At 40.3% G+C, this 26,345-nt stretch overlaps 2 protein-coding genes across 2 annotated transcripts in view; both read right to left on the bottom strand.

Moving 5' to 3' along the window:
* Positions 1–1,061: 1,061 nt before the first annotated feature.
* Positions 1,062–2,695, bottom strand: MYF6 (myogenic factor 6). The gene is made up of 3 exons (XM_059472712.1): positions 2,166–2,695; positions 1,840–1,930; positions 1,062–1,687 (listed from the first exon to the last, which is right to left on the bottom strand). The coding sequence occupies exons 1-3, from the start codon at positions 2,679–2,681 to the stop codon at positions 1,569–1,571; spliced, it is 726 nt and encodes a 241-aa protein (XP_059328695.1). The 5' UTR covers positions 2,682–2,695; the 3' UTR covers positions 1,062–1,568.
* Positions 2,696–24,281: 21,586 nt separating this feature from the next.
* PTPRQ (protein tyrosine phosphatase receptor type Q) overlaps positions 24,282–26,345 on the bottom strand; it is a 99,480-nt gene continuing 97,416 nt past the window's right edge. Inside the window, exons 44-45 of the mRNA XM_059472321.1 lie at positions 24,877–25,000; positions 24,282–24,589 (exon numbers count right to left, since the gene is read on the bottom strand). Of these exons, the coding sequence (XP_059328304.1) occupies positions 24,552–24,589; positions 24,877–25,000 (162 nt within the window). The 3' untranslated portion in view covers positions 24,282–24,551. The remainder of the gene's footprint in view (positions 24,590–24,876; positions 25,001–26,345) is intronic.

Below are 26,345 nucleotides of genomic sequence, written 5' to 3'. Positions count from 1 at the left end.
AGTTGGCGAGGAGACCGCGCGCGGTAGAGTTGCAAGTGTCCGGTTTACTTGTGCAGGCTGTCCGGCGGGCCCTGTGTGTGTGCCAGGGCAGACTGCTCCGATCCCTGGTGGTCGCCCCTTCCCGGGGGTACAACCTTTTACAAACCGTAACGCTCTGACTGTGAGCAGCTCCGTTTCACCATCCTCAGAGAGGCTGTGGTTTTTTACATCACCGAGTGAAAGAAAGGCTTCATATGCTGTTACCCCCCCACCCCCAAATCCTTTCGGTCGCTTAACTCTTTCCTCCCTGAAGGACCCCATTCCCTTCTCCCTCAGGCTCAAGGAAGTCAAGGGGGAGTTACCTTTCCTGGGAAGAAACTACGGCTCCCTCCAGCCCCAGAGGGAGCGGGCTTCTGTCACAGCCAGTTGCTGCCCCATTAGTGCAGCAGGCCCGTCAGTTTTGGCGCAGAGAAGCCCTGCGTTCAAGCCCTCGGTGCCGAGAGGAGAAGGTGAGACGCACTGAGCCTCTCCCAGCTCCAAGACCGGGGCAGGAGGTCGGGGGGATGAGTGGGGAGGACGACGGGCGGGGTTATCTTCTTTCATGCCCCTTTTCGAACCTCACCTCTCATGTGCAGCGCGGGGCCAGCGAAGCATCTTTGCCTGGCAAGGTCCTCGAGCGGCACTGTCGGGCATTTTAGGGCAGAAATATCGCTTTCCAGCGGGACACGCGTTCCGCAGGAACGGGGCCGCGGCGCGCTGCGGGCGGCCGGAGGGGCGGCGGGTCCTGTCCGGCACCCACCCGTGCCCGCGGGGCGTCCCCGGGAGCCCACGGAGACACGGGGGATTCACACCCTGGTGATTCACACCGCGGCTGAGGCCCTCAAGGGGAAACCTTGGAGGGGTAAACGAAAGAAAAATCTGTCCCGTGTCCTGCCTTCAGTCACACGGGTCGTGCTTCTGCTACACGGCTCTGACTCTTCAGGCCTTCATTCACTGAGGTCAGTGGCAGGTTTGAACTCCGGGATCGGGTTATTTTATGAAATTAAGAGGACGGGAAGAAAACACTGTAACACAAAGAGCTTTATTTTACAATCCAAGAAATCCATCTGTTCTTATATACAATATCACATTCCACCATTTAAATATATATGTTATGTTTACAAAAGAAAAGACAGTACTGAAATTATTTACAGGAACGAATGAGGCGGGGACTCTTTAAATATGACTCACACGCAATGCAACCAAGGGCTTCACTCAGACAGGAATGAACTTCCCGGTGAGTCTCAGACAAAGCGGATCACCGGTACACAGGTAAGTATCTTAAAAATAAAAATAAAAAAGGAGGGTGGTTTATGCAACACAAGTTAAAGAAAACAAAACTCGGGTTAAAAAAAAAAAAGGCAAGAGAGAAGTCTGTCTGGCTCGAGTCAGTGGTGGGAGCCATTTTCTTTGGGGTAGGTGTACCTTGATTCGATTTTAAAAAGGGCCCTGCTTGGGCTTTCCACTGTGTGAATTTGCTTCGTTACTTAGTTTAGAGGAGAGAGGACGGAGGCTCCATCTCCGTTAAATATACTACCACAAAACCCGGTTTATTTCTCCACCGCTTCCTCCGCGTTGGGCAGTTTGGGATCGTCGGAAGAAATACTGTCCACTATCGAGGAGAGGCAGCGAAGGCTGCTGGAGGCCGACGACTCGACAGCGGAGACTCCTGCTCAACGAGAGAGAAGGCATTAAAGAGCAGAGCGGAGCGCTGCTCCTCGCCGGGGCTGCCGAGAGCCCGGGCACAGGCGGGAGCGGGGCGGCGGCACCGCCGGGATCGCGGCCGTCGGGGCTCGGGAATCGGGCCCGGGGGCGAGTTACCTTCTTTGGGGCTGACTCCTAGGGCTCGGGAATGGTCGGAAACGCTTTGCCAGTCGGAGCTGCAGGTGCTCAGGAAGTCCGAGCTGGGGATCTGCGGCACACAGGCGGGAGCGGGGAGGCACGGGGAGAGGGACGGGTGTTAGTGGGGCGGCCGCGGCTGCCCGGGCCGGCGGAGCTCGGCAGCCCCGAGGGCTCGCCGGTTCCCCGGGGAGCGCCCGCCAGCCCTGCCGACCCGCGGCGGCCCTGCCGAGGAGGAGGAGGAGGAGGGAGGGGACGGGCGCGGCGGCGCTGCCGTGGCGGCGCAGGGGCCGAGCGGCCGTGCTTACATTTCCCTGCTTGGGGCTGAAGCTGAAGGGGTCCCCCCCGATCTCCTGCATTTTCTCCTGCTGATCCAGCCTGTGCAAGAGGTCCTGCAGCCTCTCGATGTAGCTGATGGCGCTCCTCAGTATCTCCACCTTGGGCAGCCTCTGGTTGGGGTTGGCCACAGTCCGCCTTTTCAGAGCCTCGAAGGCTTCGTTGATCTTCTTCAGCCTTCTCCTCTCCCGCAGGGTGGCTGCTTTCCGTCTGTCCGTGGGGGCCGACTTTCTCTTGCAAGTTTTACAAGCCCAGATCAAACACTGGCCGGGGAAGTGAGGGGGTTGTAGTCCCGGGGGTGCCAGCACATGCTCCTCTCCGCTGCTGTCACTGCCGGCCTCCGGCTGCATTTGGTCCTGACATGGAGACAAGGTGCCATCGCTGCCTGGGTACAGCGGGGATCCCTCAGCCATCTCCAGCTGCTGCAGGGCTCCATTCTCCCCATCCAAGTAGAAGAAATAGGAGCCAGTTTCAAAAAGGTCCATCATGCTGTCCCTGGGCCTCTCTGCCTGCTTGAGTTGGGTGGCAATCTCAAAAACACCCCGAGGAACAACCCAGATGGAATTTAATTAGTGCAGTGACATAAGTCCCCCCTGCTTTATATAGGAGCTGCTGAAACCCTATCCAACTTTTAGCTGTCGCGGTGTATCACCCTCCAAAACTGATTCCAGTCAGTCTCCTGGGCGCTGTCCTGAGAACATCTCCTATTTAGATGGGGGAGGGGGGACACGAGAGGTGGGAGACAAATTAGAAAAAAATTTAAAACAAACAAACAAAGAAAAGCCAAACCAAAACAACCCCAAAAACAAGCGGGAAAAAGTACAGCCCAGCTGTGCGCGCTCCCCCGAAGTGCCGTGCGCTCGGGAGCAGCGTGCCCGGCCCCGGGGCCCGGCTGCGGGACAAAGGCAGGGGGGCCCTTCCCCGGCCCACCGCTCCCGGACAGCCCCGGCGCACGCCCCCGGCCCGGGGCTGAGCACACAGGTATCAGGAGAGGTTTCAAAGGCAGCCATCGCTTTCCAAATAGACGGGTTAATATTTTCAGTAGAAGCCCCTGCTATTTCCACCCCCCGCCACCTTCCCCCTGCGTGCCATTCCTGTGACCCAAGGCACCCGGGCCAGCCCAAGGTTGGGAGCCAAGCTCGCTGCTCCTCTGCACACACGGGGAAGGTTGCCAAGGCAGAGCTGTGCTGCGATGATGCGGCACCCACAGATAGTGCCCCTCGGCTTAGCCTGTCACTGTGAACTTTCCCACGTTGCCCATGAGGTGACAGGAGTGATTCCAGGTGACTGGGTCACAGTGGGATGGGGCTCGCTGCACAGCCCTTGTCCTTGACGCTGCTCAGGGCAAGCAAAGCCCAGGCATATGGTGTAATTGAAGTTTAATCCCTTGGGGCTGGCAGGGTATAGAGAGCTTCCCAGACACAGAGACAGAAATGGAGCTTGTGACCACTCTCTGTTAGCTTATACTGTAATGTCACATCATGTCTGGAGCTGTCTCTCATAAAGAAAGAGGATTGGGAAAGTGACCTCTTTGCCTCTTTTCCTGCACTGCCTTGTGTTCTTTAAATACCATGTAATGTCTTTATGTTTACATAAATAGACATTGGTGCATATGCATATGTGCCTGTATCTATATGCCCACACACATGCACATTTATGTGGATAACTAAGTATATTCCTGTGTGTGTGTGTATATATACACATGTGTAAGCTTTTTATAGAAACGATAGTATGTGAAGATGAAGCACCTGCAATGGTCTCATAGCTCTCAAATGTAGCTCCAAACTTCAGCTTTCTGAAGGCAAGTGTGGTAGTATTGTTTATTTCTCTAAAGCTACAATTAAATTAATCATTGACTCAACTATTTCTCCAGAACTGCAAACCAATTTTTTTGGAGTACAAAAATCTTCAATAGTAAGAGTAGTTGTGGTTTTGTTTTCACCACATCAGTGTTGTTGGAGTGGATCTCATTTCTTCTTTAATGAGGCAGAACAATATCCAGTTTTGGATGAGACAGAGAAATTCACACCGTTCTCAGCAAAACTAATTTTGATACTATTCCACCACTGAGGATTTTTTCCCTCTTCAGATTAAAGAAAAGGCAGTCTGGCAGTTAATGTACTGAATATAAGAAACTGTTTCTCCATTTCCATGTTCTGCAACTTGCTTTCTGTTTGACCTTTGACCAGTCACTTACTTTTCCTGTGATTTAATTTTCCACCTTTAAAGAGGGATGTAATGTTGACCTTTACCCATCCGTTGTGTCTCTGATTTAATTTGCTGACTATCCATGGAAAAGCTGCTCTTTACATGCTTTCAGGTATTACAGGGGTCTTTGTCCCATAGCATTAATAGTAGTAATAATAAAAAAACCCAAAGCAGCAAAACCAAAAACCAACCAACCAAACACAACCACCCCCCCCAAAAAAAACCCCCAAAACCCCAAACTCCACAAACCAAAAGTGCATTGTTTAGTTTTTTTTTTTTCACATTTACTACGCTCATTTTTTCCTTTTAATCTTTTGTTTCTTCAATACTACCCTGGGAATGTTTGGAACAAGACAGACAAGATCAGTCTACTGGTAAGGTGCACAAATGAAAATTTAGTTTAAAGGAGAAAGATAATTACCAAATTGTTGTTGTCCTTTCAAGAGCTTTAAGTGAACTCAGCAAGTTGGGAAACTGTAAGTTTAGGAGCCAGATGCTCCTGCTGCTTTCAACAGATTTCTTTTTTTTTAAACAGGAAACAAAATATGTTCTTTCTTCCCAGCACTTAGTGACAGAGTAAACAGATCCAGTTCCTCACAGTGATGTGGGCTCAACATAATTAGTCATTTATAGGAATAACTGATAGGAGAAAAACTCCTAACAACTGTAAATAAATTTTTATTTGAATGAAAATGGTCAGATTCCCCATCATATAGGAAACTTGAATTTTGCTGCATCTCCCACTGCAGCTCCTTGGTTTATGTAACCCAGCCAGAAAACAGCCCTAGCACATATGAATAAAATATCCTCAGAGATGTTCTCCATTACAAAACTGAATGAAGTGGAGGATTCAAAGTTGGTATGGGATTTTTTTCTCTTCATGCTTTTTATTCCTTATCATGTTAGATATAAGCACAAAGACATAAGAGGAAATAAAAGCATGTGAATAAGAACAACTGGACATAGAATTGAAAGGAGGATCACTAATGAAGGCTGCTTGTCATTTCAGTTGCCTTGGTAGAACCTCACAGAAAAACTTACTCTGAAGCCAGTTCTTTATTCAATTGTTCATGCCTCTGTGCATGGTAGCTCTACTGTAAATGCACTTTCAGACTATTTATACAAGTAAAACTCTGGTGTGTTGTATTTGGTCTACAAGGTCTGTTATCTTTGCCAAAGAAATATTTCAGAAAGTCAGTGATTTGTAAATTCAATGAGTGAACAGGATGACCAAACACAAGACAGATGCACTGCATTTTAAGTCACAGCTGGCCTCAAGGAATTAGATCCCTCCAAATTCACTTTGCCACTTACAATTTTTATGGATAATTGTGGTTGATTAATAAGTCTGTAACTGCCCTGGTCACTTGTTACACCTTAAGTTTTAAGCAGAAATTTAGTCCAGAACTATTAAGAAGTATTTTGTCAGCTAGGACTCACTTAACACTTTATACCATTCCAAATATCTCATTTTTCTCCTTCACTGTTCTCAAGATTCTTCCAGGCACAGGCACAGTGTGTTTTAAATCTTTGATCTCTTTAACACCTCATTGCAGTGGCATTGGTAATCAGTGAGGATCCATCCTATCCATTGCTGTGATAGGGCACCTGGGTGAAGGTGGAATTTTCAGGCCTGGTTATAGCCCTGTTCTACTCATACCTCAAATACTTGATTTGAGAGATGGCTAGATACTTTGGCTACCAGGGTAATGATTCTTAAATTGCTTCTTGTAGTGCAGGTCCAGCTGTGGGCATACTGGGCCTCTCAGAATTTTTCTGCACTTTGGAAATGGAAATCTTTCTATTCACACTCCTCTTCTTCCTTTCACACTCGTGCTCAGCAGCATCCTTCTTAATAGAAACTTTCAGTATTTTATTGTTAATACAAGATGTTGTTTTTCTGCCTTTGCCTTTTCAAGCAGTTTATATTCTTCTGAATGTGTTTTTGAAACCCTTCTAACATTTGACTTTATATCTTCTCCTGATTGCTATTTCCAACATTTTTTTCTTTTCCCCACAGGAAAAATAACACCTTTTAAAACTGTAGCATTTCTCATCTAATTTCTCAACAGAAAAAAAAAAAAATGCTCTCCTCATTACTGTCTCCAGACAACCACTTAGAGTACTGAAAACCTCTTTGCTACTGAAAACCTCTAGGCTACTGCTCTTTTTGCATTCTGTGTCAATTCCAGTTCACACGGGCTTTCTCACCAGTCTGGTAGGTTGTTCAGGTAAGGGTAGGTGGTGTGTCTAGAAATATATGTTACTGCCCATGTTTTGTTGTCACTTGCAGCCTGTGCAGTGACATAGTCAGGACACCAGTCTAAGCTGTTAACAGGGTTAATTGTCATTTCTCATGATGTGTTGGTAGGTACACCCAGATACTCACCCAGGATATATTTACATTCTCGTTTCACTTTGTCAGGAATGCCTTTGACAAGGAAATCTCTGACTAGCCCTGACTTACTGCACTTTCCATTCTCCTAACAGGGTGCTCTCAAGGGTGTGTCACCTGGGTTCTGTTCATGAGAAACTAAGCTGGAAGGCACCCTGAAATGTTAAGGGAATGCTGGGTGTTCAGCACTGCCAGGTTAGACAGATCTGTACCTGGCTCTCCTGTGTGATCCGCTGGCATTTGTAGTCACAGTTCTTAGGGAACAGCTAGAGAAGTGTGATTTGCTGCTGAAATAGAATATTATGCCAAGGATTGTAAATTGAGGATTAGAAACTTCATCCCTCCCTTCCCTTCAGAAGGATATTTTAAGCATCTGCTTTGTAGGATGTTTGAAATGGCTGACAAATGTGTAAGGGGAGAGTTGGCACACCAAAGACTGGTAGTGTGTTAAAAAGCATGTATCTATTCCTGAATCTACAAAATATTACAGAAATGTTTGGTAAATAGAGATTATAGCTTTTCCACGTGTGTTCTTCAAAGTTTGGGCAGTGGAGGCTCTACAAGGGACCAGCATTTTTTATGCTGACAATAACCCATGGGAAATTTAAGCAAAAAGAACCTTTCTGACATTCCAAAAGTAATAATAGTAGTAATAATTCCTGCTGCTGGAACAAAGCATATCAAGCTTCATGGCTTGTAGTATGTAGCTGACTTCTTAGCTGAATTTCATTATCTCTTCTTGCCTTAAAATGAATTTCACAGAGGTCTGTAGGAATAATGCAGCCCAGCTTTAATTCTTGATTTTAATTTATATATGAATTTAGACTTACCTGACTTTTGTTTACCTAGAATTTTTTGTTCACTTGACCCTATTCAAATTCTGTTTGTCCAAGGGTTTGATATTATTTGCATATCCACAATGTCACATGCATTCTCACTGGAGATTTAGGAACTGACCAGAGGAAGTGTGTGTACTGTACATACCAGTGCTCATATATAAGTATGTGACACTTTAATTTAAAAGCACATGGCAGCAACCATCCCTCGAATGTAAGTTTTGCAAATAGGGTAGTGAACAGTGTAATATGTGCTCTGGAGCTGGGGAGCCAGAAAGGCAGAGAACTGGAAAAGACAACTATGTAGAAATTTACAATCTTTGCAGGGGAAGATTTAAAAATTCTTATTTGCAGAGGTCTTTACTGTATAGCTGTTCCAAATTATTGCTGTTTGCCTTTGATTGGATATGGACTTTAGTGTTCATATCAGTTACGGTCCTGTTAGTATCTGAGAGGTGCAACCTTGCTAACTAAACAGACTTCTCCAGTTCAATATGGTGAGATAGGGTTTCATTGCAGCTCTCATTTGGCCAGTTATGAGACACAGTTCTAAATGGCAGATGCTTTAATGCCTGTGTCAGGGGCTGCAGTGATAAATAGTCACCACTGCACAAACACATTTATTTTACTACAAGACGTTTTCCTGGGGAGGAGGGAGTGCCTATCAGAAACTGGAGGCCCATTGCACTGTTGCTGGCTGGGACAAGCATTTTCCATGGTTCTATCCACAAGCAGGGATTTCTTGCAGGGAGAAAGGGAGTAATAATGGCAGATGTCTTCTACTTGTGATTAGGCAAAACACGGGGAACATGAAATGTGGCATGAGTAAAAGACACATCACGTTGTGCAATCACTTGTTGTTGTCATGTTTTTTGTAGTTAGGCAAAAGGCTATTTTTACAGTGAATGCTGATTTGTCTGTTTACACTACAGACTGTTGGAAGCATAAAATGCATTTTCACACCATGTTGTTCCTGAACATGATGACTGTGACATCTAAACCTAATCTCAGTCCAAAGGGCAATAGTCAAACCATAACTCTGCAAGTGAAAGGAAGAAACAGGAATGTGAAGAGCAAGTCTCTGCATCCAGCACAGGCTGATCACACCCCTGCTGTCTATGTACAAAAAAAGAGTTTGGTGCTCAGACTGTGGAAAAGTGACAGCTTACTGTTCTAGGCCTCTCACAAGGGATTTTTGCAAATAAACTCCACATGACCAATGGAAAACTGGTATGACAGTGGCTTGGGAGTGGAAACTGTGGAGATGCACTGAGGGCAATGAATGCAGGAAAGTCTCTCCTTAGCAATAACATAGGGATTGTTTAAAACAGCGAATCACCATAAAATGATTATGCCAAATGATTATGCGAAATGAAAATAATGAACTTATTATGCCAAATGATTCACTTTCAAAAAGAAAATAGCTGCTGTTTTTGGAAAATAGAAGCTATTGAGATAAAGTCATCTGGAAAGAAATTTGCACTGTATTAAATAGCAGTAATGACCTTGAATATTGTATCCTGTTGTTACGGAAACTTGTTGCACAGCTGCAAAACTGTTTTGGGCTGTGAAGGTCACCCAGTTATTCATCTGTGTCACATTTAAGGCACATGCTTATATGCAAGGTTGGTTACCTGTGATCTGCCACTCCAAGAAATACCTGTACTGTACTCCTTTGCCTCTGTATTCTGTTTGTGTCTCATAATTTCACTTAAAACATTCTGCATGTTTATATGCTAAGATTTCATTTGCTTTGGTATTCTTGAAGGGTCAAAAACCATGTTATTTAAAGCTCACTGGAGTCTAGATGTTTTAACTTATTTTCTTGAATGTTCCATGGGTATGTGACACAAAGGAAAATCTGCAAATCTATTTCTTGAGATTTTTGAAGTAAGTAAATGGCTCTGATGCCTACTTCTGTCTATGTTAAAACACCTTGGTGATGTTCCAAAATCCAAAGCAGTCTAATGGTCTCTCCTAAAAGAGAACATGACATTTCTCAAGGTATGGAAAGAACCTTGGCTGAGCTGATACCCTTCTTTCCCCATGCAGTTCATCTGGCACTACAAACAAAGACAGGAATGAAAGTGGGATAGTATTCAGCGATTCTGTCTGACAAAATGGGTCTTACCCTTCTCATTCTAATCAGATTGTGAAAAATCATGCTGAAAACCCACTTGTATTTAATTCTTCACTAGACTATTCAGGACAAGATTTCAGAGAAAGCGCACAGACTAAAAGATTGCCAGATGCCTTCTTGACCTGCAAAAAGTCACCCAAAATAAGGCTTCACCTGAATTGGTGCATGTGGATTTTTTAAGAAAGTGTATTGATTGTGGTTTTGGGGGAAATGATTAGAAAATTAAACACTAAGGAAAAGTTTGGAAGAAGAAATACATAATCTGTTCTGATTAGATAAACAATCCCTGAAAAAGTAATCTTAGATCTGTATTTTGAAACTGGTGACTGTCAAATTATATCTATGCTTAGACTCAGAGAAAAAGTGAGAAAAAATTTTGTGAAGTGTAAACCAGCTGGCTAATGACAGAACCTGTCAACTTGTACTGTCATTACTTGTGACCAACATTCACGTATTAGATCAGACTAATACAAATGTTTGCCTGGAAATGTAAGCTTTACAGTTATTACTTCAAAGGATTATTGATGACTATAATAACTAAAAAATAGAATGTCCTTAAGTTTTGTGCACTAGCAGTTCCTAAATAAACTCCACATGACCAATAGTAAATTAATTCTATTTTGATAGGTCCATACATAGTGGCCTAGTCATGCTCTGTTCAGTGTGAGCTGCTGAGTCCTTTGGACTTCGAAAAAGCCCACTGTATAAATGAGATGAGATTCAATCTTTTGTCATCTTTTAAGCTCTGAAATCCACCCTGCACAATATACAACCCTCAAGGACATTGTGGTAAAGAAAGTGACATTATGAGAAGCCTTAGAGGCACTTTTCCTACAGTTTTTTTCCCAAGGAAATGACTTTTCATTAGTACAAAAGAATTAGAAATCAGCATCCGAAGTTTCAATGTCATTAATGAGGAATTACCAAGAAAGACTGCCCATGAATTAATAAATTGTTAATTACTTGGAATTTCTTTTGGAGAAGAGGGCCCTCTGAAGCTTCTGGATCACTAGGATTGCTCCATTTGGATCCAAAAGTCACATCAATTTACAGAAGGACTTTATATATATATATATATATATATATATGTATAGTCTTGATCCAGCTGATGCTAGACCCCAGAATTTAGTGGAATAAGGAGTTATTAAATGATCACACAATTGGCACATCTTTACAAATTGTATTATTCTTTATAGTGGCTGAAAAGCAGTGTGTGAGCCCACTCAAGCACCATCAATGCCTCATGGGTGCTGATATTTAAACTGCCTTTTCAGACAGAGGATGTGTCTTTGATGAAGTTGATTTATGCAGGCAGCAGCAACAGTTTATAAACAATAAAGAATCTGCAGAGGCTTGGATTAACACTTCTCATTGTGGAGCTTTCTCAGTCAAGCCTCTCAAATTTGACATTTCCATGGTCCCAGGAATTTTGTGACACTTCACATAAAGTATTTTCCAGAATTCCAGCTGTTCAGTACTGTATTTATGTCCCAATTTAGTTAATAATGGACTTACTTAGCATTTTTTGGAACTTCCAAGCTGTGTGTGAAATCATGTATCTGAAGTAAGAGGAGAAAATACGAGACTAGAAAAAAAAGGTCATTTTCTTGAGACAGTTGATATCCTCTGACAAAAGATAAATATGCGCTCACAATGTCCCTGAACTGAAAGTCAGGCAAGAGTTTTACAATCAGTAGAGAAGCTGCCTGATGTGATCAAATAATTCTCTTTTTCCTGACTAACGGGAGCTAGCTAATAAAAAAGAAATTATAGCTACATTTTTATTTCTGAAAAAAGTCACTGAGTCACCTTAGTTACAGCACATTCAAGAACTGCAGGCATGCACAGAACAATAGAAATGCCTGTGACTCAAACTGACATATATAGAGAGTTGTAAATGAGATAATGGTACTCAAACTTCTTGATGTGACTTTTCCAATGCCCCAAAAATTCTAAGTAAGTCATGATCGAGAGTGATCTTATCAACTGTACCAGGTTCTTGGAAGGAATTTGCTTTCTGGTTGTGATAGCTTTTGGTTTTAAGTACTTTGCAATTATTTTAATAAAAAATACTTGGGACAAAATTGTGAATTCTTTGTGATTTCTTTGCAACTTTATAGTCACTGATAACAGAATTTATTTTCATTTGAAGAGTCCAAGTTAGACCAATGGCTTTTTCACTTGAGCTGTCAGCGCACACTGACACAAACAGTTGTGCTGAGCTCTGGTGAAGACAGGAAATGCCCAACAGATATTTCTGAAAGAAATTACATGATACTACTTGACAAGTTCTTGTTGTCCTGCATGTCACTGCTTGACCAGTTTGTCACCATTAGTTCAGCACAGTGGCAATCCTAGGTCAGATCTTCATGGTCAGATCCTAGGTCAGATCTTCTGTTGTACCTGAGGAAATGCAGCACTGGGAAGAACAGTCTGGACTTGTGGGTTCTCGAGGCTGGGATTGAAGGCACTTGAGATGGTATTTCATGTTCAGACTCAGGTGTTTATTACTTCTCATCAGTGGAACAGCCTCACAACCATGAGTTCTGCAGCCTTTCATTAGAAGGCGCAAAATGGCTAACTAAATCTCTTGTTACAAGGTCTTTTAAGACTAAACCATCTAATTAAGAAATGACACCTAGATTATTTTCCCTTTTAACCCAATAACTGATCCCTTGAAGCCCACAATGGGGATGTTTCTGTCCAATTACAAAATATCAGCCAAAGCCATGAAGAAGAAGGAAGAAGAAGGTGAAAAAGAACAACCTGCCCCCACCCTAAAACCTCTATCTTGCTTCATATTTATTTCTATATTCTAAAACCCCAAACTCTAAATTTTTCACCCTGTGATATTCCACACTTCTAACCAACTACACATCCATAATCTCAGTGCTATTAATCAATTTTGGAAGCTTTCTCCATGGCCTCAGGTCAATTGTAGTGTTTTTTTGTGGGTCTGTGCCTTTCAGCACAGAAAGTTTAAAATTCTCAGCATCCAGGGTTCCATCATCCGGGTTCCAACAGGACTAGTCTCAGCCATCCTTACATTCCCTTTTGCCATAAGAGTTAATATGTGATAGCAACTATTGATCTGAACCAAATGGATTCCTTTAGCAAATATGACACAGACATCACACCAGTCACATACAGTCTGTGCCCATCATCACATACTTGTTCTTGGACACAGTGAGCTTACAGAAATAATTAATGGATGAGTGTGACTCTTCCAACTTTCTGTGTTACAGAGAACATCCCTGCAGTTCTGTTAGTATCTGTTTACAGACATGTTGCCCATCAATTTATCTAATCCCTTTCTGAACATCCCAAAAGTGTCTCACCTCCCAAAGTATTTTTTGCAATTACTTACATCTGATAGGGCTTGCAGGATCAAGTCCCAAAGGACAAGCCAGCGAAGGGAAGTCTAGATAGATAATCCTTCTTGGACTAACCATGAGAAGGGTCTCAGAGCTGCCAAGAGACATCAGGGAGTGCATAGGTTAGTTAGCACATGCCAATTAGCACTAATGCCATCAAGGGCCTGATCACACATGGGATTTATGTGCCTGTGCCCCAGTTTGAGTGCCTAAATTCATGTGTTCTTTCAGGCCTTGCTGCTGCAAGGCCCTAGAGATGTCTGGAAAGGTATATTTGCTGCATTTTTCATCAGTAAATTTCCAGATGTATCTAAACATGATCTTCTGGATGCATGCAGAAATCACTTGCTGTTGGCCCAGCAGAGCAGCCAGGGACATTATTTTTCATGTGCTGACATATTGACCTAGAACAGATGGAGTCAGAACACACTTTCTAGATTGAACCTCAAACACAACTTAGCCAAGGGCATTTTATGTGGCAGTTCAGGACTTACTTGTCATTCTTGATAGACTGTAACTGCCTCTTAGTGAAGGCACAAGATAAATGGCCATCCTGACATACCAAGGCCCTGGGTAACCTGATCAAACTCTGAAGATGGACCTGGGTTGGATGACCTCCACAGGTCCTTTCCAGCCTAAATTACTCTAAAGCTCTGTTCTAAAGCTGAGCAAGAACAGTCATAAGAAACACAGGAAAAAAAAAGCTGGGAAAGAAAGGGAAGCATAGACATGTTTGTACAGATTCAGAAAGGCAAAGCACAAATCAAGAAATCAATATCAAAACTCATAAAAATGAATGGGAAACTTCTATTAAGGTTTGATTTGCAGTATCAAGAGAACAAAGCAGACCTAAATAGAGAGAAGACCATTTAGAGATGATGCTGGGCTTAATGCATCTATCAATTAAAAATGCTATTAAAAATGAAGTGCAATTAGCTGGTTAACAAAATTATTAGCACTAATAACAGAAGTAGAAGGAGTGAAGACAGGACAGAAAAACCAAGAGGTAAAATTATTAGATTAATTTACATGTTAAAACTGGTTTAGCTTCAGTGTAATTAGAGAATTGCCTGAAATTATCTTTACCATTTTCTGACGTTTTTGAGAACAATTGGTGTATGAGTGAGCTTGCAGGAAGTATAGACAGACAAATGTAAAGCAGAAACAGAAGGAATGGGACTTGTAGATGAGAAATCCAACCTAAGTTTCTGTGAAAATACTGAAAAATTATGCAATATTTGTGTACAGCTCTGAGAATACAAAGGGGTGAATAATGCCAACATGGAGTTGGCATTGAGATTCAGCTGTGCCAAATAGATTTTTTTGTCCTGCCATGATAAATGTTATGCAATAAGCAGAAATATAGCAGAATATAAGGAGACTAAGCAGAAATTATTTAAATGAAGTTTTTTCTACATTTTCACATGCCATCTTCATACGAACACTATGAAGACTATGTAATGAAACTTATATACATATTCAACTCTTTGAAAACTCATCAAAGCAGAAGTCTTAAATGCGAGACTTCCCAGAGTGCTCCTCTAGGAACTTTGGTAATTGAAAATATGCTTGTCAAGTTTGCAGGTATCACAGAGACATCTTGAATTATCACTTTTTGGAGGACTTGTGTAGATTTCAAATTCTTCATGACCTCAATTTGATGAGGACAATGGCACAAAATTAGCATTTCAGGGGGGAAGATCACTGCAGAAATCCATACTGAGTACCTAGCTAAGTGGTAATTCTACAGGGGAAGGAAATTGATAGTTACAGTGAGTGGTAAGATGAACATATGTCATGCTGTTCAGAAAGGAACCCCACACACCCCACTAGGACATACAAACAGGTTAGAGGCACATGAGGTACTCCTTCCCTCCTGTTCCAGGCTGGGAACTTAGCTGCAGTTCCTTATCCATTTTCAGGGACTGCTCTGCATCTCAAAACTGATACAGCTGGTACCACTATAGACAGCACAGAATGGGAAGACAAAATGCTAACAAGAATGATGAGGTGCTTGGAAGCATTGTGTAAATGTTGAATGAATGTGGTGATAAAGAGTACAGAAAAGTAAAGGGAAAGTGCTGGCAGTGATCAAGCAAACAGTAAACACTGCTGCAAAGAGGAACAGAGTAAACTGTTGCTGGTGTTTACATGGATGGAAACAAATAGCTGCAATTAGTTATAACAAGGCAGTTTATGTCAGTGTCCTGATAGAAAGAAAAGCCAGATAGCTTGGCTGCAGAGAAGCAGCAAATAAACGTCAGCTGGAAGTGACACTGCCTTCAAGCAAAATATGCAGATTATGGGACAATGAGATTCCTTTCTTTGTCCTATTTTGCTATGCAATATGTTATGATTGTTCCTTATTATGAAGAATTCTACTTTCTTTTCATGTGGATAATGAGGAGCATTAAAGGTAGAAGAAGAAAAGCAGTCAAGATATCAGTGCTCTTGTGGGGAGGGAGAAGATCCAACCAGGCTCCTGTAATATTTTTATTACTGTACTTCAAGTTTTGAATAGCTTTCGTCCACATTTCGTGTAAGAGCCTGCCCCCCTCTGGGTATATTCTTTTCTGAAGGAATATCTGAATAAACTTGAAAATGGCTCTACTGGGAAAAGACAGATAATGCATGTGTGATTCCCTGGTGTGATGATTTCCTGAGATGTGATAAACAAGGATAAACAGTTCCCTGTTCTGAATCAAGAAGAGGATGAAAGTAAATCAGTGGATTATTTGAGTGCTTAAGATAAAAGCCTAGCAGTTTACTTCTGGACTTTTTTTAGAAGGGGAAATCAGAATTGTCAATTCCAGCTGAATTAGACAACAGTTTTTATCTACATCATCAGTCCTTGTTTTTTCCTAAGTCTCATTCATAATTTCTGAGAATTCCTTTTTTGAGTTGCTGGTTTTCTCTGTGCTTTGAGCTTGGCCACTTACCTGTCAGCTAAGGATTCTGCCCAAGAGTTAAGCACTGTAACATTTAAATGTCCTTGAAATTCTCAAACACAACCCCACTCCTATTTACGTCATTGCTCCTTTCTTAATACCTTTCTTTTTGACCTTCAGACAAAAAAAAAAAAAAAAACAAACCAAAAACAAACAAAAAAAAACAAACAACCAAAAAAAGGTCCATGCATGAAATAGGAAGCAGATTGTAATCTGCCTGGTCTGTACACTGAAAACTTCTTGTGCCCAAGAGGCACCAGTGTTTCTGGTGCACAGAGAAGCAGGAGAGGAGCGCTCATTTGGAAGGGCTGGAATGCAGGAGATGGCTTTGGTTGTCCTGTGAGCTCACTGCTTCATTGTGGGACATGACTGGGCTGAGTGCCTGGGCTATCCTGATGCTGTTGGCCTCAGCAGCTTCCCCTGACTCACTTCCTCCCAAAGGCAGGGCTTGGATTACCCAGCAATGCCAGCAGACCCTCGCTGCCAGTCATGTGCTGTGTCTCTGGCATGGAACTTCATTTGAGTTGTGTGTGACCTGTGAGCAGCACAAGGCTAGCCTCTACTGAAATACAGAGGCTAAAATTATTCTTGCAGTCCTTCTCCAGAAAGAACTGTACGTAGTTCTTCTACAGTATATACTGTATTGATTTCCTAGATGTGATTGAATATATCTTATATAGATTACCAAGATTTGTTTAAAAATAGAAATTGTAATAGAAAACATAATTTAATTTGATTTGTATTTGCTTAGAAATGACACCATAAAGTCTTGCTCATAGATTTACATATTTGAAAGATGAACCCTTTAAGATGAACCCCTTAGCCAAGTTCATCAAAACCCCAAACTCTGACTTTTATTTGGAATTTCTCTCTCAGGAAAAAGAAAAACATCATATGCTGCTGTATATCAATGGAATATAGTATTTCTGTATATAATTAATGCACTATTTTTTTCTCCTAAGCATTTCAATACATGTATTTCAAGTATATCTTTCAAGGTACTTTTGCTAAGTAAAAGGTTCTTTCCATACAGATATTGGCCCAATTGAAATGTTTTTTTCAAGGTTATGTCTAAGTTTTAAATCCTTCTGGAATTGACACCAACCAGCTGTCCTTTTGACACTCTTTGTTAGTTTTATCTCAATGGAAGCTTTCTTCTTCTTTCAGCTGTTTGAGAAATTTTGTTTCACAAAGTCTACTTAATGACACTACTGAACTTTCTTTTTGGTTTTGGAGAACCAGATAATATGAGAGCCCAAAACTTATTTTTGAAATCAGAACCAATTACTTCTGTAGATTCAAGAATTAATGGTCACAAAACAAGCTTGTCGCACCTGACATGACTGATTGAGATTTGCTTTTAGTTTCCAGAGCTTGAGTAGCTGCTTGTGCATGATTACATAATAAAGGATGTGTGGATGTGATATATTGTAACAATGATCACAAGCTAGAAAAAGTGATCTTCAGTTAATGCTTGTAATTTTAGTAATTTTTCCAGTATTCCAGACACAGAGCTGGGAGATTTTTTTCCCAAACACCGAAAAAGAGGGAAGATGCCTTGGTTGATAACTACCTGCTTTACTCCTGAAGTGCAAATTTGGAATCTTTCCAGAAAGATGAAGTTAGTTCCATGCAAAATCTCTCTTAGCTAATGCCCTTCATCTTGGGAGCCACTGCCTGCCACAGTTCTTCCTTGTCAAGGCAAGAACTGAAGGGATGATGAAAGCTAAGCAAAGCACGAGCACTGTGTTGCGGTGATGCCATCCATAGTGACCTTTAACAATCTTCTGGCCATTTGTTTGGTTGGGATGGAGAAGGAATTTATTACTTTGATGGTATTTTTAGTTGTCACAGAAGGTGCACAAAGACATTTTGGAAGAAACTGGTTTCCCCCAGAGCTTTCAAGTACAAATACATAGGACAGATAATAGGTAGGAAAAAAGGTTTGACAGGTATTTTTTATGCAAAAATTAAGTGATCTGTTTCAGACATGTAAAGTCCATAAAAACTTAGAACTAAGAAAAGATTTTCTCCCACATTAGCAGAGAACCATCTTCTTCTGACTGCCAGCAGCCACTGGTAGTGATACCAGGGATCCCTTCTGGTTTTAGAGAGGGCGTACCAGCATGCAGGAGGGGAATGTTTGTCTCATTAAATTTTGACAGAATTAATATAGCTGATGCATTAATAATCATTAACCAGCAACCTGATATGTTCCCAAACCCTGCTTTAGAGTGCCAGGATAGGATAATAGGAACTGGGAGGGCAAAAAAATGGGAAAATCAAGAAGCGATTAATGTATCTGCCTTCTTGACCATTCAGTCATACTTTTGGTGTACAGAATATTTAATAGATAGGTTTTCTTACAATAACGTCCACATTACAGGGTGTAGGAGTATCTTTTAGGAATTACAATAAACTGGCCATTATGATAGAACATTTTTTATCAAAGAATCCTTCTAGTGGCTGTTTTATCAGGACAGCTCACTGTTTTCCTAAGACAACCTGTAACTATTTAAAAGTAATTTCTCCAAATCCCCACTTTAAAAGAGAAAAAAAAAATAAAGACACAAAGGGCAGAAATGTGTCAAAATTTAAGTGCACTTTAAGTGCAAACCACGAAGAAGACAGTAGGTCTTTATAAGTTAAAAGCACCATTAATACCAGTTAAACAAGAGGTTTGCTTCTTGGTGTCCTAAACAACGAAGATGGGCTGCTGACAATGATGACAATGACCTGAATTTTCTTGTTTATCCTTAGCAGAGAAAGGTTCGGATGAAAATCCTAAATATAAATGTCAGACAGCTTTGAGAACATTTTCTAGACTCCCTGAATGGGACAGTGCATTGTCAGATAACTATCTTGTTCTCAAAGGGAGTAGGATTGCATGCTAGGCAGCCACTCTCCTTAGGCTGATTCCTTGTCCAGGCATGGAGTACAGCATTGTGTTAGTGCAGCTCAGTAAAGGATTCTGTGCACAATATGCCAGCCCAGATTCACACTCTGTGTATTGTCTCTCTAATACTGACAGAGAATTAGCAGAATTCTGTAAGAAAACTAGTTAGATGGAGCTATTGTGAATCCAAACAGAAGGCAGATAGATGAAAAGGCACAGTTCTGTAACTGCTTTGTGCTGGATTCTGGGAAGGGGATTAGCCATACAGGAATCAAATTAAAAGTGAAATAATGTTATTTTTTGAATGACTATTATTCCCAACTGGTAGCACATGCTGATAGCAGACTGGGGGGAAGAGAAGGACATACAGGTTTAATTAGTTTTATGCTAGTGCCTCCATGAATGGAAGAAAATCTTCCTTGTCTATATACTGTCTGTCCATGTTCTACACTTGTAGTGTCAAACTATTTGTTTCTATATTTAAGATTACTGAAAGAATTTACTAAATAGAGTCCTTTGTTCCTCACACTAAGTTGAATCACAAAGGATGTCACCAGCTGCCATAATGGGTGTTACCTGCATTTGTGTTTTCCAAGTAAACCAGGGGCATTTTATGGTAAATCTTATTTAAGTTCATTCCTGCATGGATGGCCCTGCAGCATGCATTCCTCAGGTCGTTATATTGTCCCAAATATGCTCTGTGTGCTCCAGGACACACCCCCTGCTCAGCAGGCTTCATGGAATGCAACTGTGAATGGTACAGCTTTAGCTGCATATTGGGTTTCCAGTATCCAAGTATGCTTTTTATATCATACAGAAATCCATCTCCTTGAAAATATTTTGGGAACAACCTTGTAAAACTTCCCCCAGCTCTCACAGCACCGACTGTAAGGAGTACTGGAACAGTTTATTCATTATTACAGTAGATGGCTGGGTGCAGCTGTCATCCTACAAAAAGATCACCCTGGTAACACCAATCAACAAGCAGAGTAAGATGATCCAAATATATCTGAAACCTTCTAAATGTTGTCTTTCAACTGAAACACAGACTCACAGCTTCATTGCAAGCTGCCTGATGATGTGGGATATATGAAATATGTGAAAAGCCATTGATTTTCAGTTTTGTTTACATAGAATCTCAAAAAGGGCCTACATGATAAGGGAGCTGTGAGAAGAAACAAAATTAGTAATCAGTTCAGCGTTGTTTGGGAAAAGTTATTGGGAAAAGAGAATCTCCATGCGAAATATCAAACACTGAATCCATCCTTCTTTCTTCAGCTTACACTGAACAATGACCAGCACTAAAATTCATACCAGAATTTATTTTAGCACTAAGGGGAACTTCTGAATATGAAATCAGCTTACCCTTACAATTGTAAACAGAGCTGATGCTGCAAAGACGTGCTGCTGACAACATAGCTCATCTCTGCAACCACAGAAGTAGCTTTGCACTTGCCTGGTAATCATAGCCACAGAGAGGACAGGACAGAAAATGTATTGAACAGGAGTCAGAGCAAAACCACGGCTGATATTCCATGATGTCATCTGGAAGCCAACTCATGGGAGAGAGATGGAGGGAAGGTTTGCAGTAAGACCACACCTGTGAGACCACTACCTGCAGTACTGGAATTCAGATGACCCATACTACTGTTTGCAATTCCTTCTAATATAGTCACATACAGATAGGAAACACAGCATTAGAAAAAAGAGAAGATGGAGAACAATGTTGGGAGGAATTTCGGTTTTTTGACACTGTATAGTGGTGATGCAACAGTCACAGAGAAAAGGTTGAAACAGAGCATCACATTTCAGCACATTTTCTCTGACTCATTTCCTTAAAATCAAAACCAACAAAGACATGTTCAGTGCTATGTGTCAGTGGTTTCCAGTTACACAGTTACAGTCTATTGTATTCAATGTACTGCAGCAATGAATGGGGAGATAACTTAGTTATAAAACAACCCTGAATTCATTATTACCATGTGTATATCCTCTAAACCAGTGGCTAATTAAGTATTTGTCATGTCTTAAAAGAAAAGTTATTTTGGATTTATTTTTACTGAATATTTCCATGGACAGACATTGATCTTTTCTTATGCTTCACACGTGTAGCCCTCTAAAACAGGTCCTTCTCAAATTTTATTTTCAGAAAAAAATCTCCTCTGTCCACAGACTTCACAGGGCTTTGTATCCTGAATCTCATCAAATTCATATCCACATCTAGGTTGTTTTTCAATTTCTGTATGCAACCAAGAAAGCTCCCTGTCGTGCTACCTTAGCATGAAATATGATTGACTCATTGTTCTTTGCTGATTTTCTTAGTAACTGCTTATGATCATGCTCCATAGTGCAGCAATATATAGATGGTACTATACAGATTAATTCATATTATTAATCTTTCACATAATGTTAAGAAATTAAATTACTGAATAGCTCCATATATGCTGCAAAATCACAATTGAACTCACAATTGTTTTTATCAACTCTTTTAATAGTATAAGAAGTGCTTAAAATCCAACAAGAACTTAACGTTCTGCTGTCTTTCTGTTATCTTTGTCAAGAGAACAAGTCAGTATTTTAAGGGCCCTGACAGTAGTCTCTTGTCCAGCAGAACTGCTATAAATATATGTATATAAAAATATTGTTTCTTCTCTGTATGGAGATATCTGAGTCTCTAGAAATTTCCCAGATAATTTAATACAGTGTGACCTAATTTCAATCATCCTGAAGAATTTCTGATTTTTTTCTCCAGTTTTTATTCATTCAATTTCTAATTTTGGCAGAGTACACTCTTGCTATATTAGTAGTGCCAAGAATTTGTAGAAAATTGAGTGGGGACATTAAAAATGAATTGATGGGCTGCTTCATATATAAAAATATATTTTTAAAATAGCAGTTGGACAAATTCTGCTTGACTTCAGCTCTGTGGTGCTGTCAGTAGCACCACCATAGGGAAAGGTCATTTCAAAAGGGAAGGAGGGATGGAAGACAAGAGACTCTGTGCAAATTCTTCCTTCATAACTGAACTGAGATCTGGAGGAATTTCTTGATATATGGGTGCTCCTCCATCCCTATAAAGCATTGGCAGACACACAGGAAGGTTCAAACTACTAAGAACCAGTACTTGGAGAGAATTGCTGGGAGATACTTCTTTCCCTGACCATGTACCTTATGAACTGTGGCCAGTTCATGCTGAATATTATCTTTTACCCTGGAGAAAATGCAAATGCATCAAGGTAGCATATATCAGATTGCTTATGTCAAATTGCACAGAAAAGTACCTGAATTGCTTCTCATAGAGAAAAGGGAGTCCCACTTTCTGTCAGGCAAGCTTGTTCCTGAATGCAGTGTAAGCCACAGTATAATCATAGGCAGGTCCCCTAAAGGAGTGTATAGAATCTTCACCATTAAGTATTTTATAAAAGCCAGAGGACCCTTTAGCACATTTAGAACTTCTGGAGTTGCATCTCTGAGTTGCATAAGGCTTAGCTTTTTCCTGCAGATATTCCACCATTGTGGATATAAGACTATACAAGATTATGACTCTATAATGTCAATTTATCACAGGGCTCCCTGCACTGCTACCAAGTACAACCACAAATCATGAAAAACATCTGTAAGTCCCTATAAGCAATTTGTCAGAATACTTTAAAGTACATGTATAATAAATGAAGAACACATGTTTCATAGGAACCAAATGAAACTAGAGCTGCACCGAATGCTTTGCCAGAGACTTGAACAGCTGTGGACATCACCTCTCTCTCCCCCTATCAAGCTTTAAAAGGCATTGTTTTCTTTTGAGCCTGACAGGTGATGTTTACAATACCGTTGATCTTCCTAAAAGACAGATTGCCCAAATATCTCTGTAGACCACTTCTACCTTCTTGAATGTTGTCTTTTAATTTTCATTTTAGATATTTGGCACTTTCTGCAAAATTACAAAGGGTCTTCACTGTACCATCCTTGCCAGTTTCTAAAAACACCGTGGTTTGGTTCTGAGAAAATACCACGTTACCTTCTGCATAGCATTTCTGTCTGGAAGTTACAGTGAAGAAATGGAAATGTTTGTTCACTGGATATTCTGTTCAGAGTGTGTGCACACAAGAACAGCCCCTCAAGTACATATTTCAGGGTTCTAAAGAGTTTTGTCTGACTTCCCTGAGCTTGATGCCTCAACAAGACAGCTTTTGACTTCTTCTGTCTAAACACAATATATAAGATGGCAGTTCCAAAGTCTCTTTGCTATTATGTTTTGCATCTCATATTAAGGTCACAGTTTTGTTGTTATTCAGAATGATGATACATTTCTTTACCTGAGAAAAACTTAGCAATCCACCCTTCCACCCAATAATATCAATTGAATACTGCCACTTCCATGTAAAACCAGGGCACACAGTTTCATTATCTCTCTGGTCTTCCTAATCTACTAATTTTTGCTTTCATTCTCAGATACAAGCTTCCTGCCTCTCTCATTCGTGTTTCAGATCTATTTACAATAATACCAATAATTATCATATCATCATCATTGGGAGTGGAAGATGTTTTCTCTTATTAAATCTCCAGATATTTACTCCCATAATTTTCAGTGTCTGCAGTGATTTCCCAAATCTGAGGAAGGTGCAAAAACATTTTTACTTGACAATCATGTTATAAAATACATTGATACTAAATTTTGAGCAACCTTTCAAAATGCTGAATAGTGATATATTCAAGAAAGGTGAATGAATTTGAAGCATTCTATTACATAAGTCAATCTAGCATTCACTATAACAGATAATGGATTTATAGTTTTACTTTGTTTTATCTGCTTGAAAAAGTAGCAGGAATGTAAAACACTTTTTTTCTGCCCAGAACATATGCAATCATCATTATGTATTTAAAAAAACCCAACCTGCTGATTATAAAATAGTTTAAATAGCCCCAAGTGTCCCCGAAGAGCTACTGTGTGCTGTGTAAAAGCTGAATAATCCTCCCCATGTCAGAAGGTGACTCTTCAGCTGTTCAGGATCATGAGCTGATGTACTACCACTTGTAAAAAAAATATTCAAAACACAAGAACATACAGTTAGGTAAAGATCATTGTGATGGTCTTGGAATTAATCTGCAAGAACTGACAACACTGAAGCCAATCTATCAAGAATGAGTAAAGAAACCTTAGCTTTTACTTAAAACCAAAACACACAGAACACAGCAAATTCACACCAAAGTAGGTTCAATGGAAATATTAAATTTTTACATCCTATTTGGCTCATTTTTCTTTTACAAAGATAGTTTAGAAAAAAGGAATATGTTCAAATACACTTTAAATACATACTGAATGCACTATTTATATAACACCAGAAGTGCAGTTTGTGCAAAAGTACTCCAAACCATTATTCTCAGTGTTCTGAATAAAGTACTTTAACTTATTTATGAAGGCACATTGATAGAAGAAAAGATGTCTCAATCATCTGTGTTTCCTTTAATCAACAAAATAGGGGAATTCTCTTTGGCCCCTGTGCTTAGAAAAATATTACTTTGATTTTCAAAATCTCCTTTTCTGTAATATTTACTCCCAGTATTTACATGGTTGTTTCTTCCCATTCAAGCTCCACATCACCTGCAGAAGAAACAGATATATTAAATTAGCCTACCTTGTAAACAAATAGTAACTTATGGCAGATAACTGTTTTTCACTGAATTTAAAAGATCTTGCATGGAAAAACGTGGGGAAACTTTAGCAATGACCATTATTGTCAGGGGGAATAAAGAGCAGCAAAAGGCTAGATATTTATATTTTTAAAGCAAAAAATGCATGTCAAAGGACTTTTTTGCTGCTTCTCAGTCTGGAAAAGTCATTGCACCTGCTGTGAAAAAATAATTTGGACACAGTCTGTATCTCCTTACCTTCCATGGCATCCAGAGAGTCCATCTTTTGCAGTGCTGAATAATTTACAAAACATAAGGGCTGACTACTTCCTTTGGTTGTCAACAGATCCAATACACATTGATGCAAAAATATATATTGTGCCTGCAAAATGTGAATTTAAAGATGCTTGATTAGAAGAAAAATCTACTGGTAATACCAAAAAGGCTTTATCTTTTTCTATAACACCTAGAAAATCTCAAAGAAACTGCAGTTTAACTCAGCAATCTCAGTACTTTGGTGACCATATTGTATATGGCTGATCTGATTTCAATTATTATGAAACATAATGCTTTAAATTTGCCAAAACATATTAATCCTTATGAATAGTAAAATATATGAAATTAGACTGACCATTACTGAGACTAACAGACTACTCCACAATTTTCTGTGGATGTTTTTAATATGAAAAGGCATTTTGCCACGAGATGCAGGCTGAAGAAACTGAACCACATGAATGTAATATCTAGATAAGAAAAATTTCCTCTTTCTACCATAGAGAAAACCAGCAGGGTGCACTCAAATGCAGAAGTTCAAGTAAAACTAAACCTATATGTTCTATGAGATTGCACCAGTGCTAGGAGCAAATCAACCCAGTGTTTTGAGTGATACTTCCCAAGCCTCATTTTTAACATATGACAACACAAAGAGCAGGCAACTAAAGTTAGTTTGATACTTTTAAGGACATAAAGTCTGAAAAGAAGAAAACAAAATAAGGAAATGTAAGAATGAAATAAAGGAATGAAAATAGATAGAAATATAATAAATTGATTAAACATATATTCACATAGGAAGAGTACTGTATATGTAGATGCAGAAAATAAGCCAGATACATTCAGATTGGAAGAGACCTCTTGAGACCACTTGGTGCAACAACCCACTGCTCAAGCTGGGTCAGCTAAAACATTTTGCCCAGGACCTTGTTGAGATGGATTTGGAATATCTGCACCAAAATCATACTCTTACCCTTGACTTTTGCACAGATAAAAATATTTATGTAATTTTTTGGCTCAATAATTGCTATTTTGTTTCAGAACACCAATCAATTTGCAATTCAAGTATCTCAGATATATGAGAGAAATTTGCTTACATAGATAAGAGTTACTGCCACAGATCCAGAACGGTGGGTAATTAAAACAGCTTTTCACAGGTCCTCTGAAGCATTCAGCACCATTACACCTTTCAATAACTTTCTTAGTGAAATAAATGCATGACATTACTTCAAACCAGCCCTTGTATTTGGCAAGAAGATAAACTTTGAAATGTTTGCTGAACAAGAATGGATTTCTAGAATGAAGGTCTTAAATTTCAGTGGAGTTTAGATTGGTTATTCCAGTTCAGAATGCAGCCTCTGAAAGCTCTGTAATCTCTTGCAGACATACAGCAACTTCTAATGATGTAGAAATAAAAATCTTTCTGGGTTTGCCAGGGGAGAGTGAAGCAGGCTACC

Source organism: Ammospiza nelsoni, chromosome 5, assembly GCF_027579445.1.
Source record: "Ammospiza nelsoni isolate bAmmNel1 chromosome 5, bAmmNel1.pri, whole genome shotgun sequence".
Lineage (NCBI taxonomy): Eukaryota > Metazoa > Chordata > Aves > Passeriformes > Passerellidae > Ammospiza > Ammospiza nelsoni.
The sequence above is the reverse complement of the archived record's forward strand: the minus strand, read 5'-3'. Positions and strand labels throughout refer to the sequence as shown.

Excerpts from the sequence above, each read along its gene's own strand:
- MYF6 (XM_059472712.1), bottom strand. The coding sequence starts at position 2,681 with ATGATGGACCTTTTTGAAACTGGCTCCTATTTCTTCTACTTGGATGGG. Across the intron at positions 1,931-2,165 it reads TCAGCCCCAAGCAGGGAAAT|ATCCCCAGCTCGGACTTCCT; the intron begins GTAAGCACGGCC and ends TGTGTGCCGCAG. Across the intron at positions 1,688-1,839 it reads AGGAGTCAGCCCCAAAGAAG|GAGTCTCCGCTGTCGAGTCG; the intron begins GTAACTCGCCCC and ends CTCGTTGAGCAG.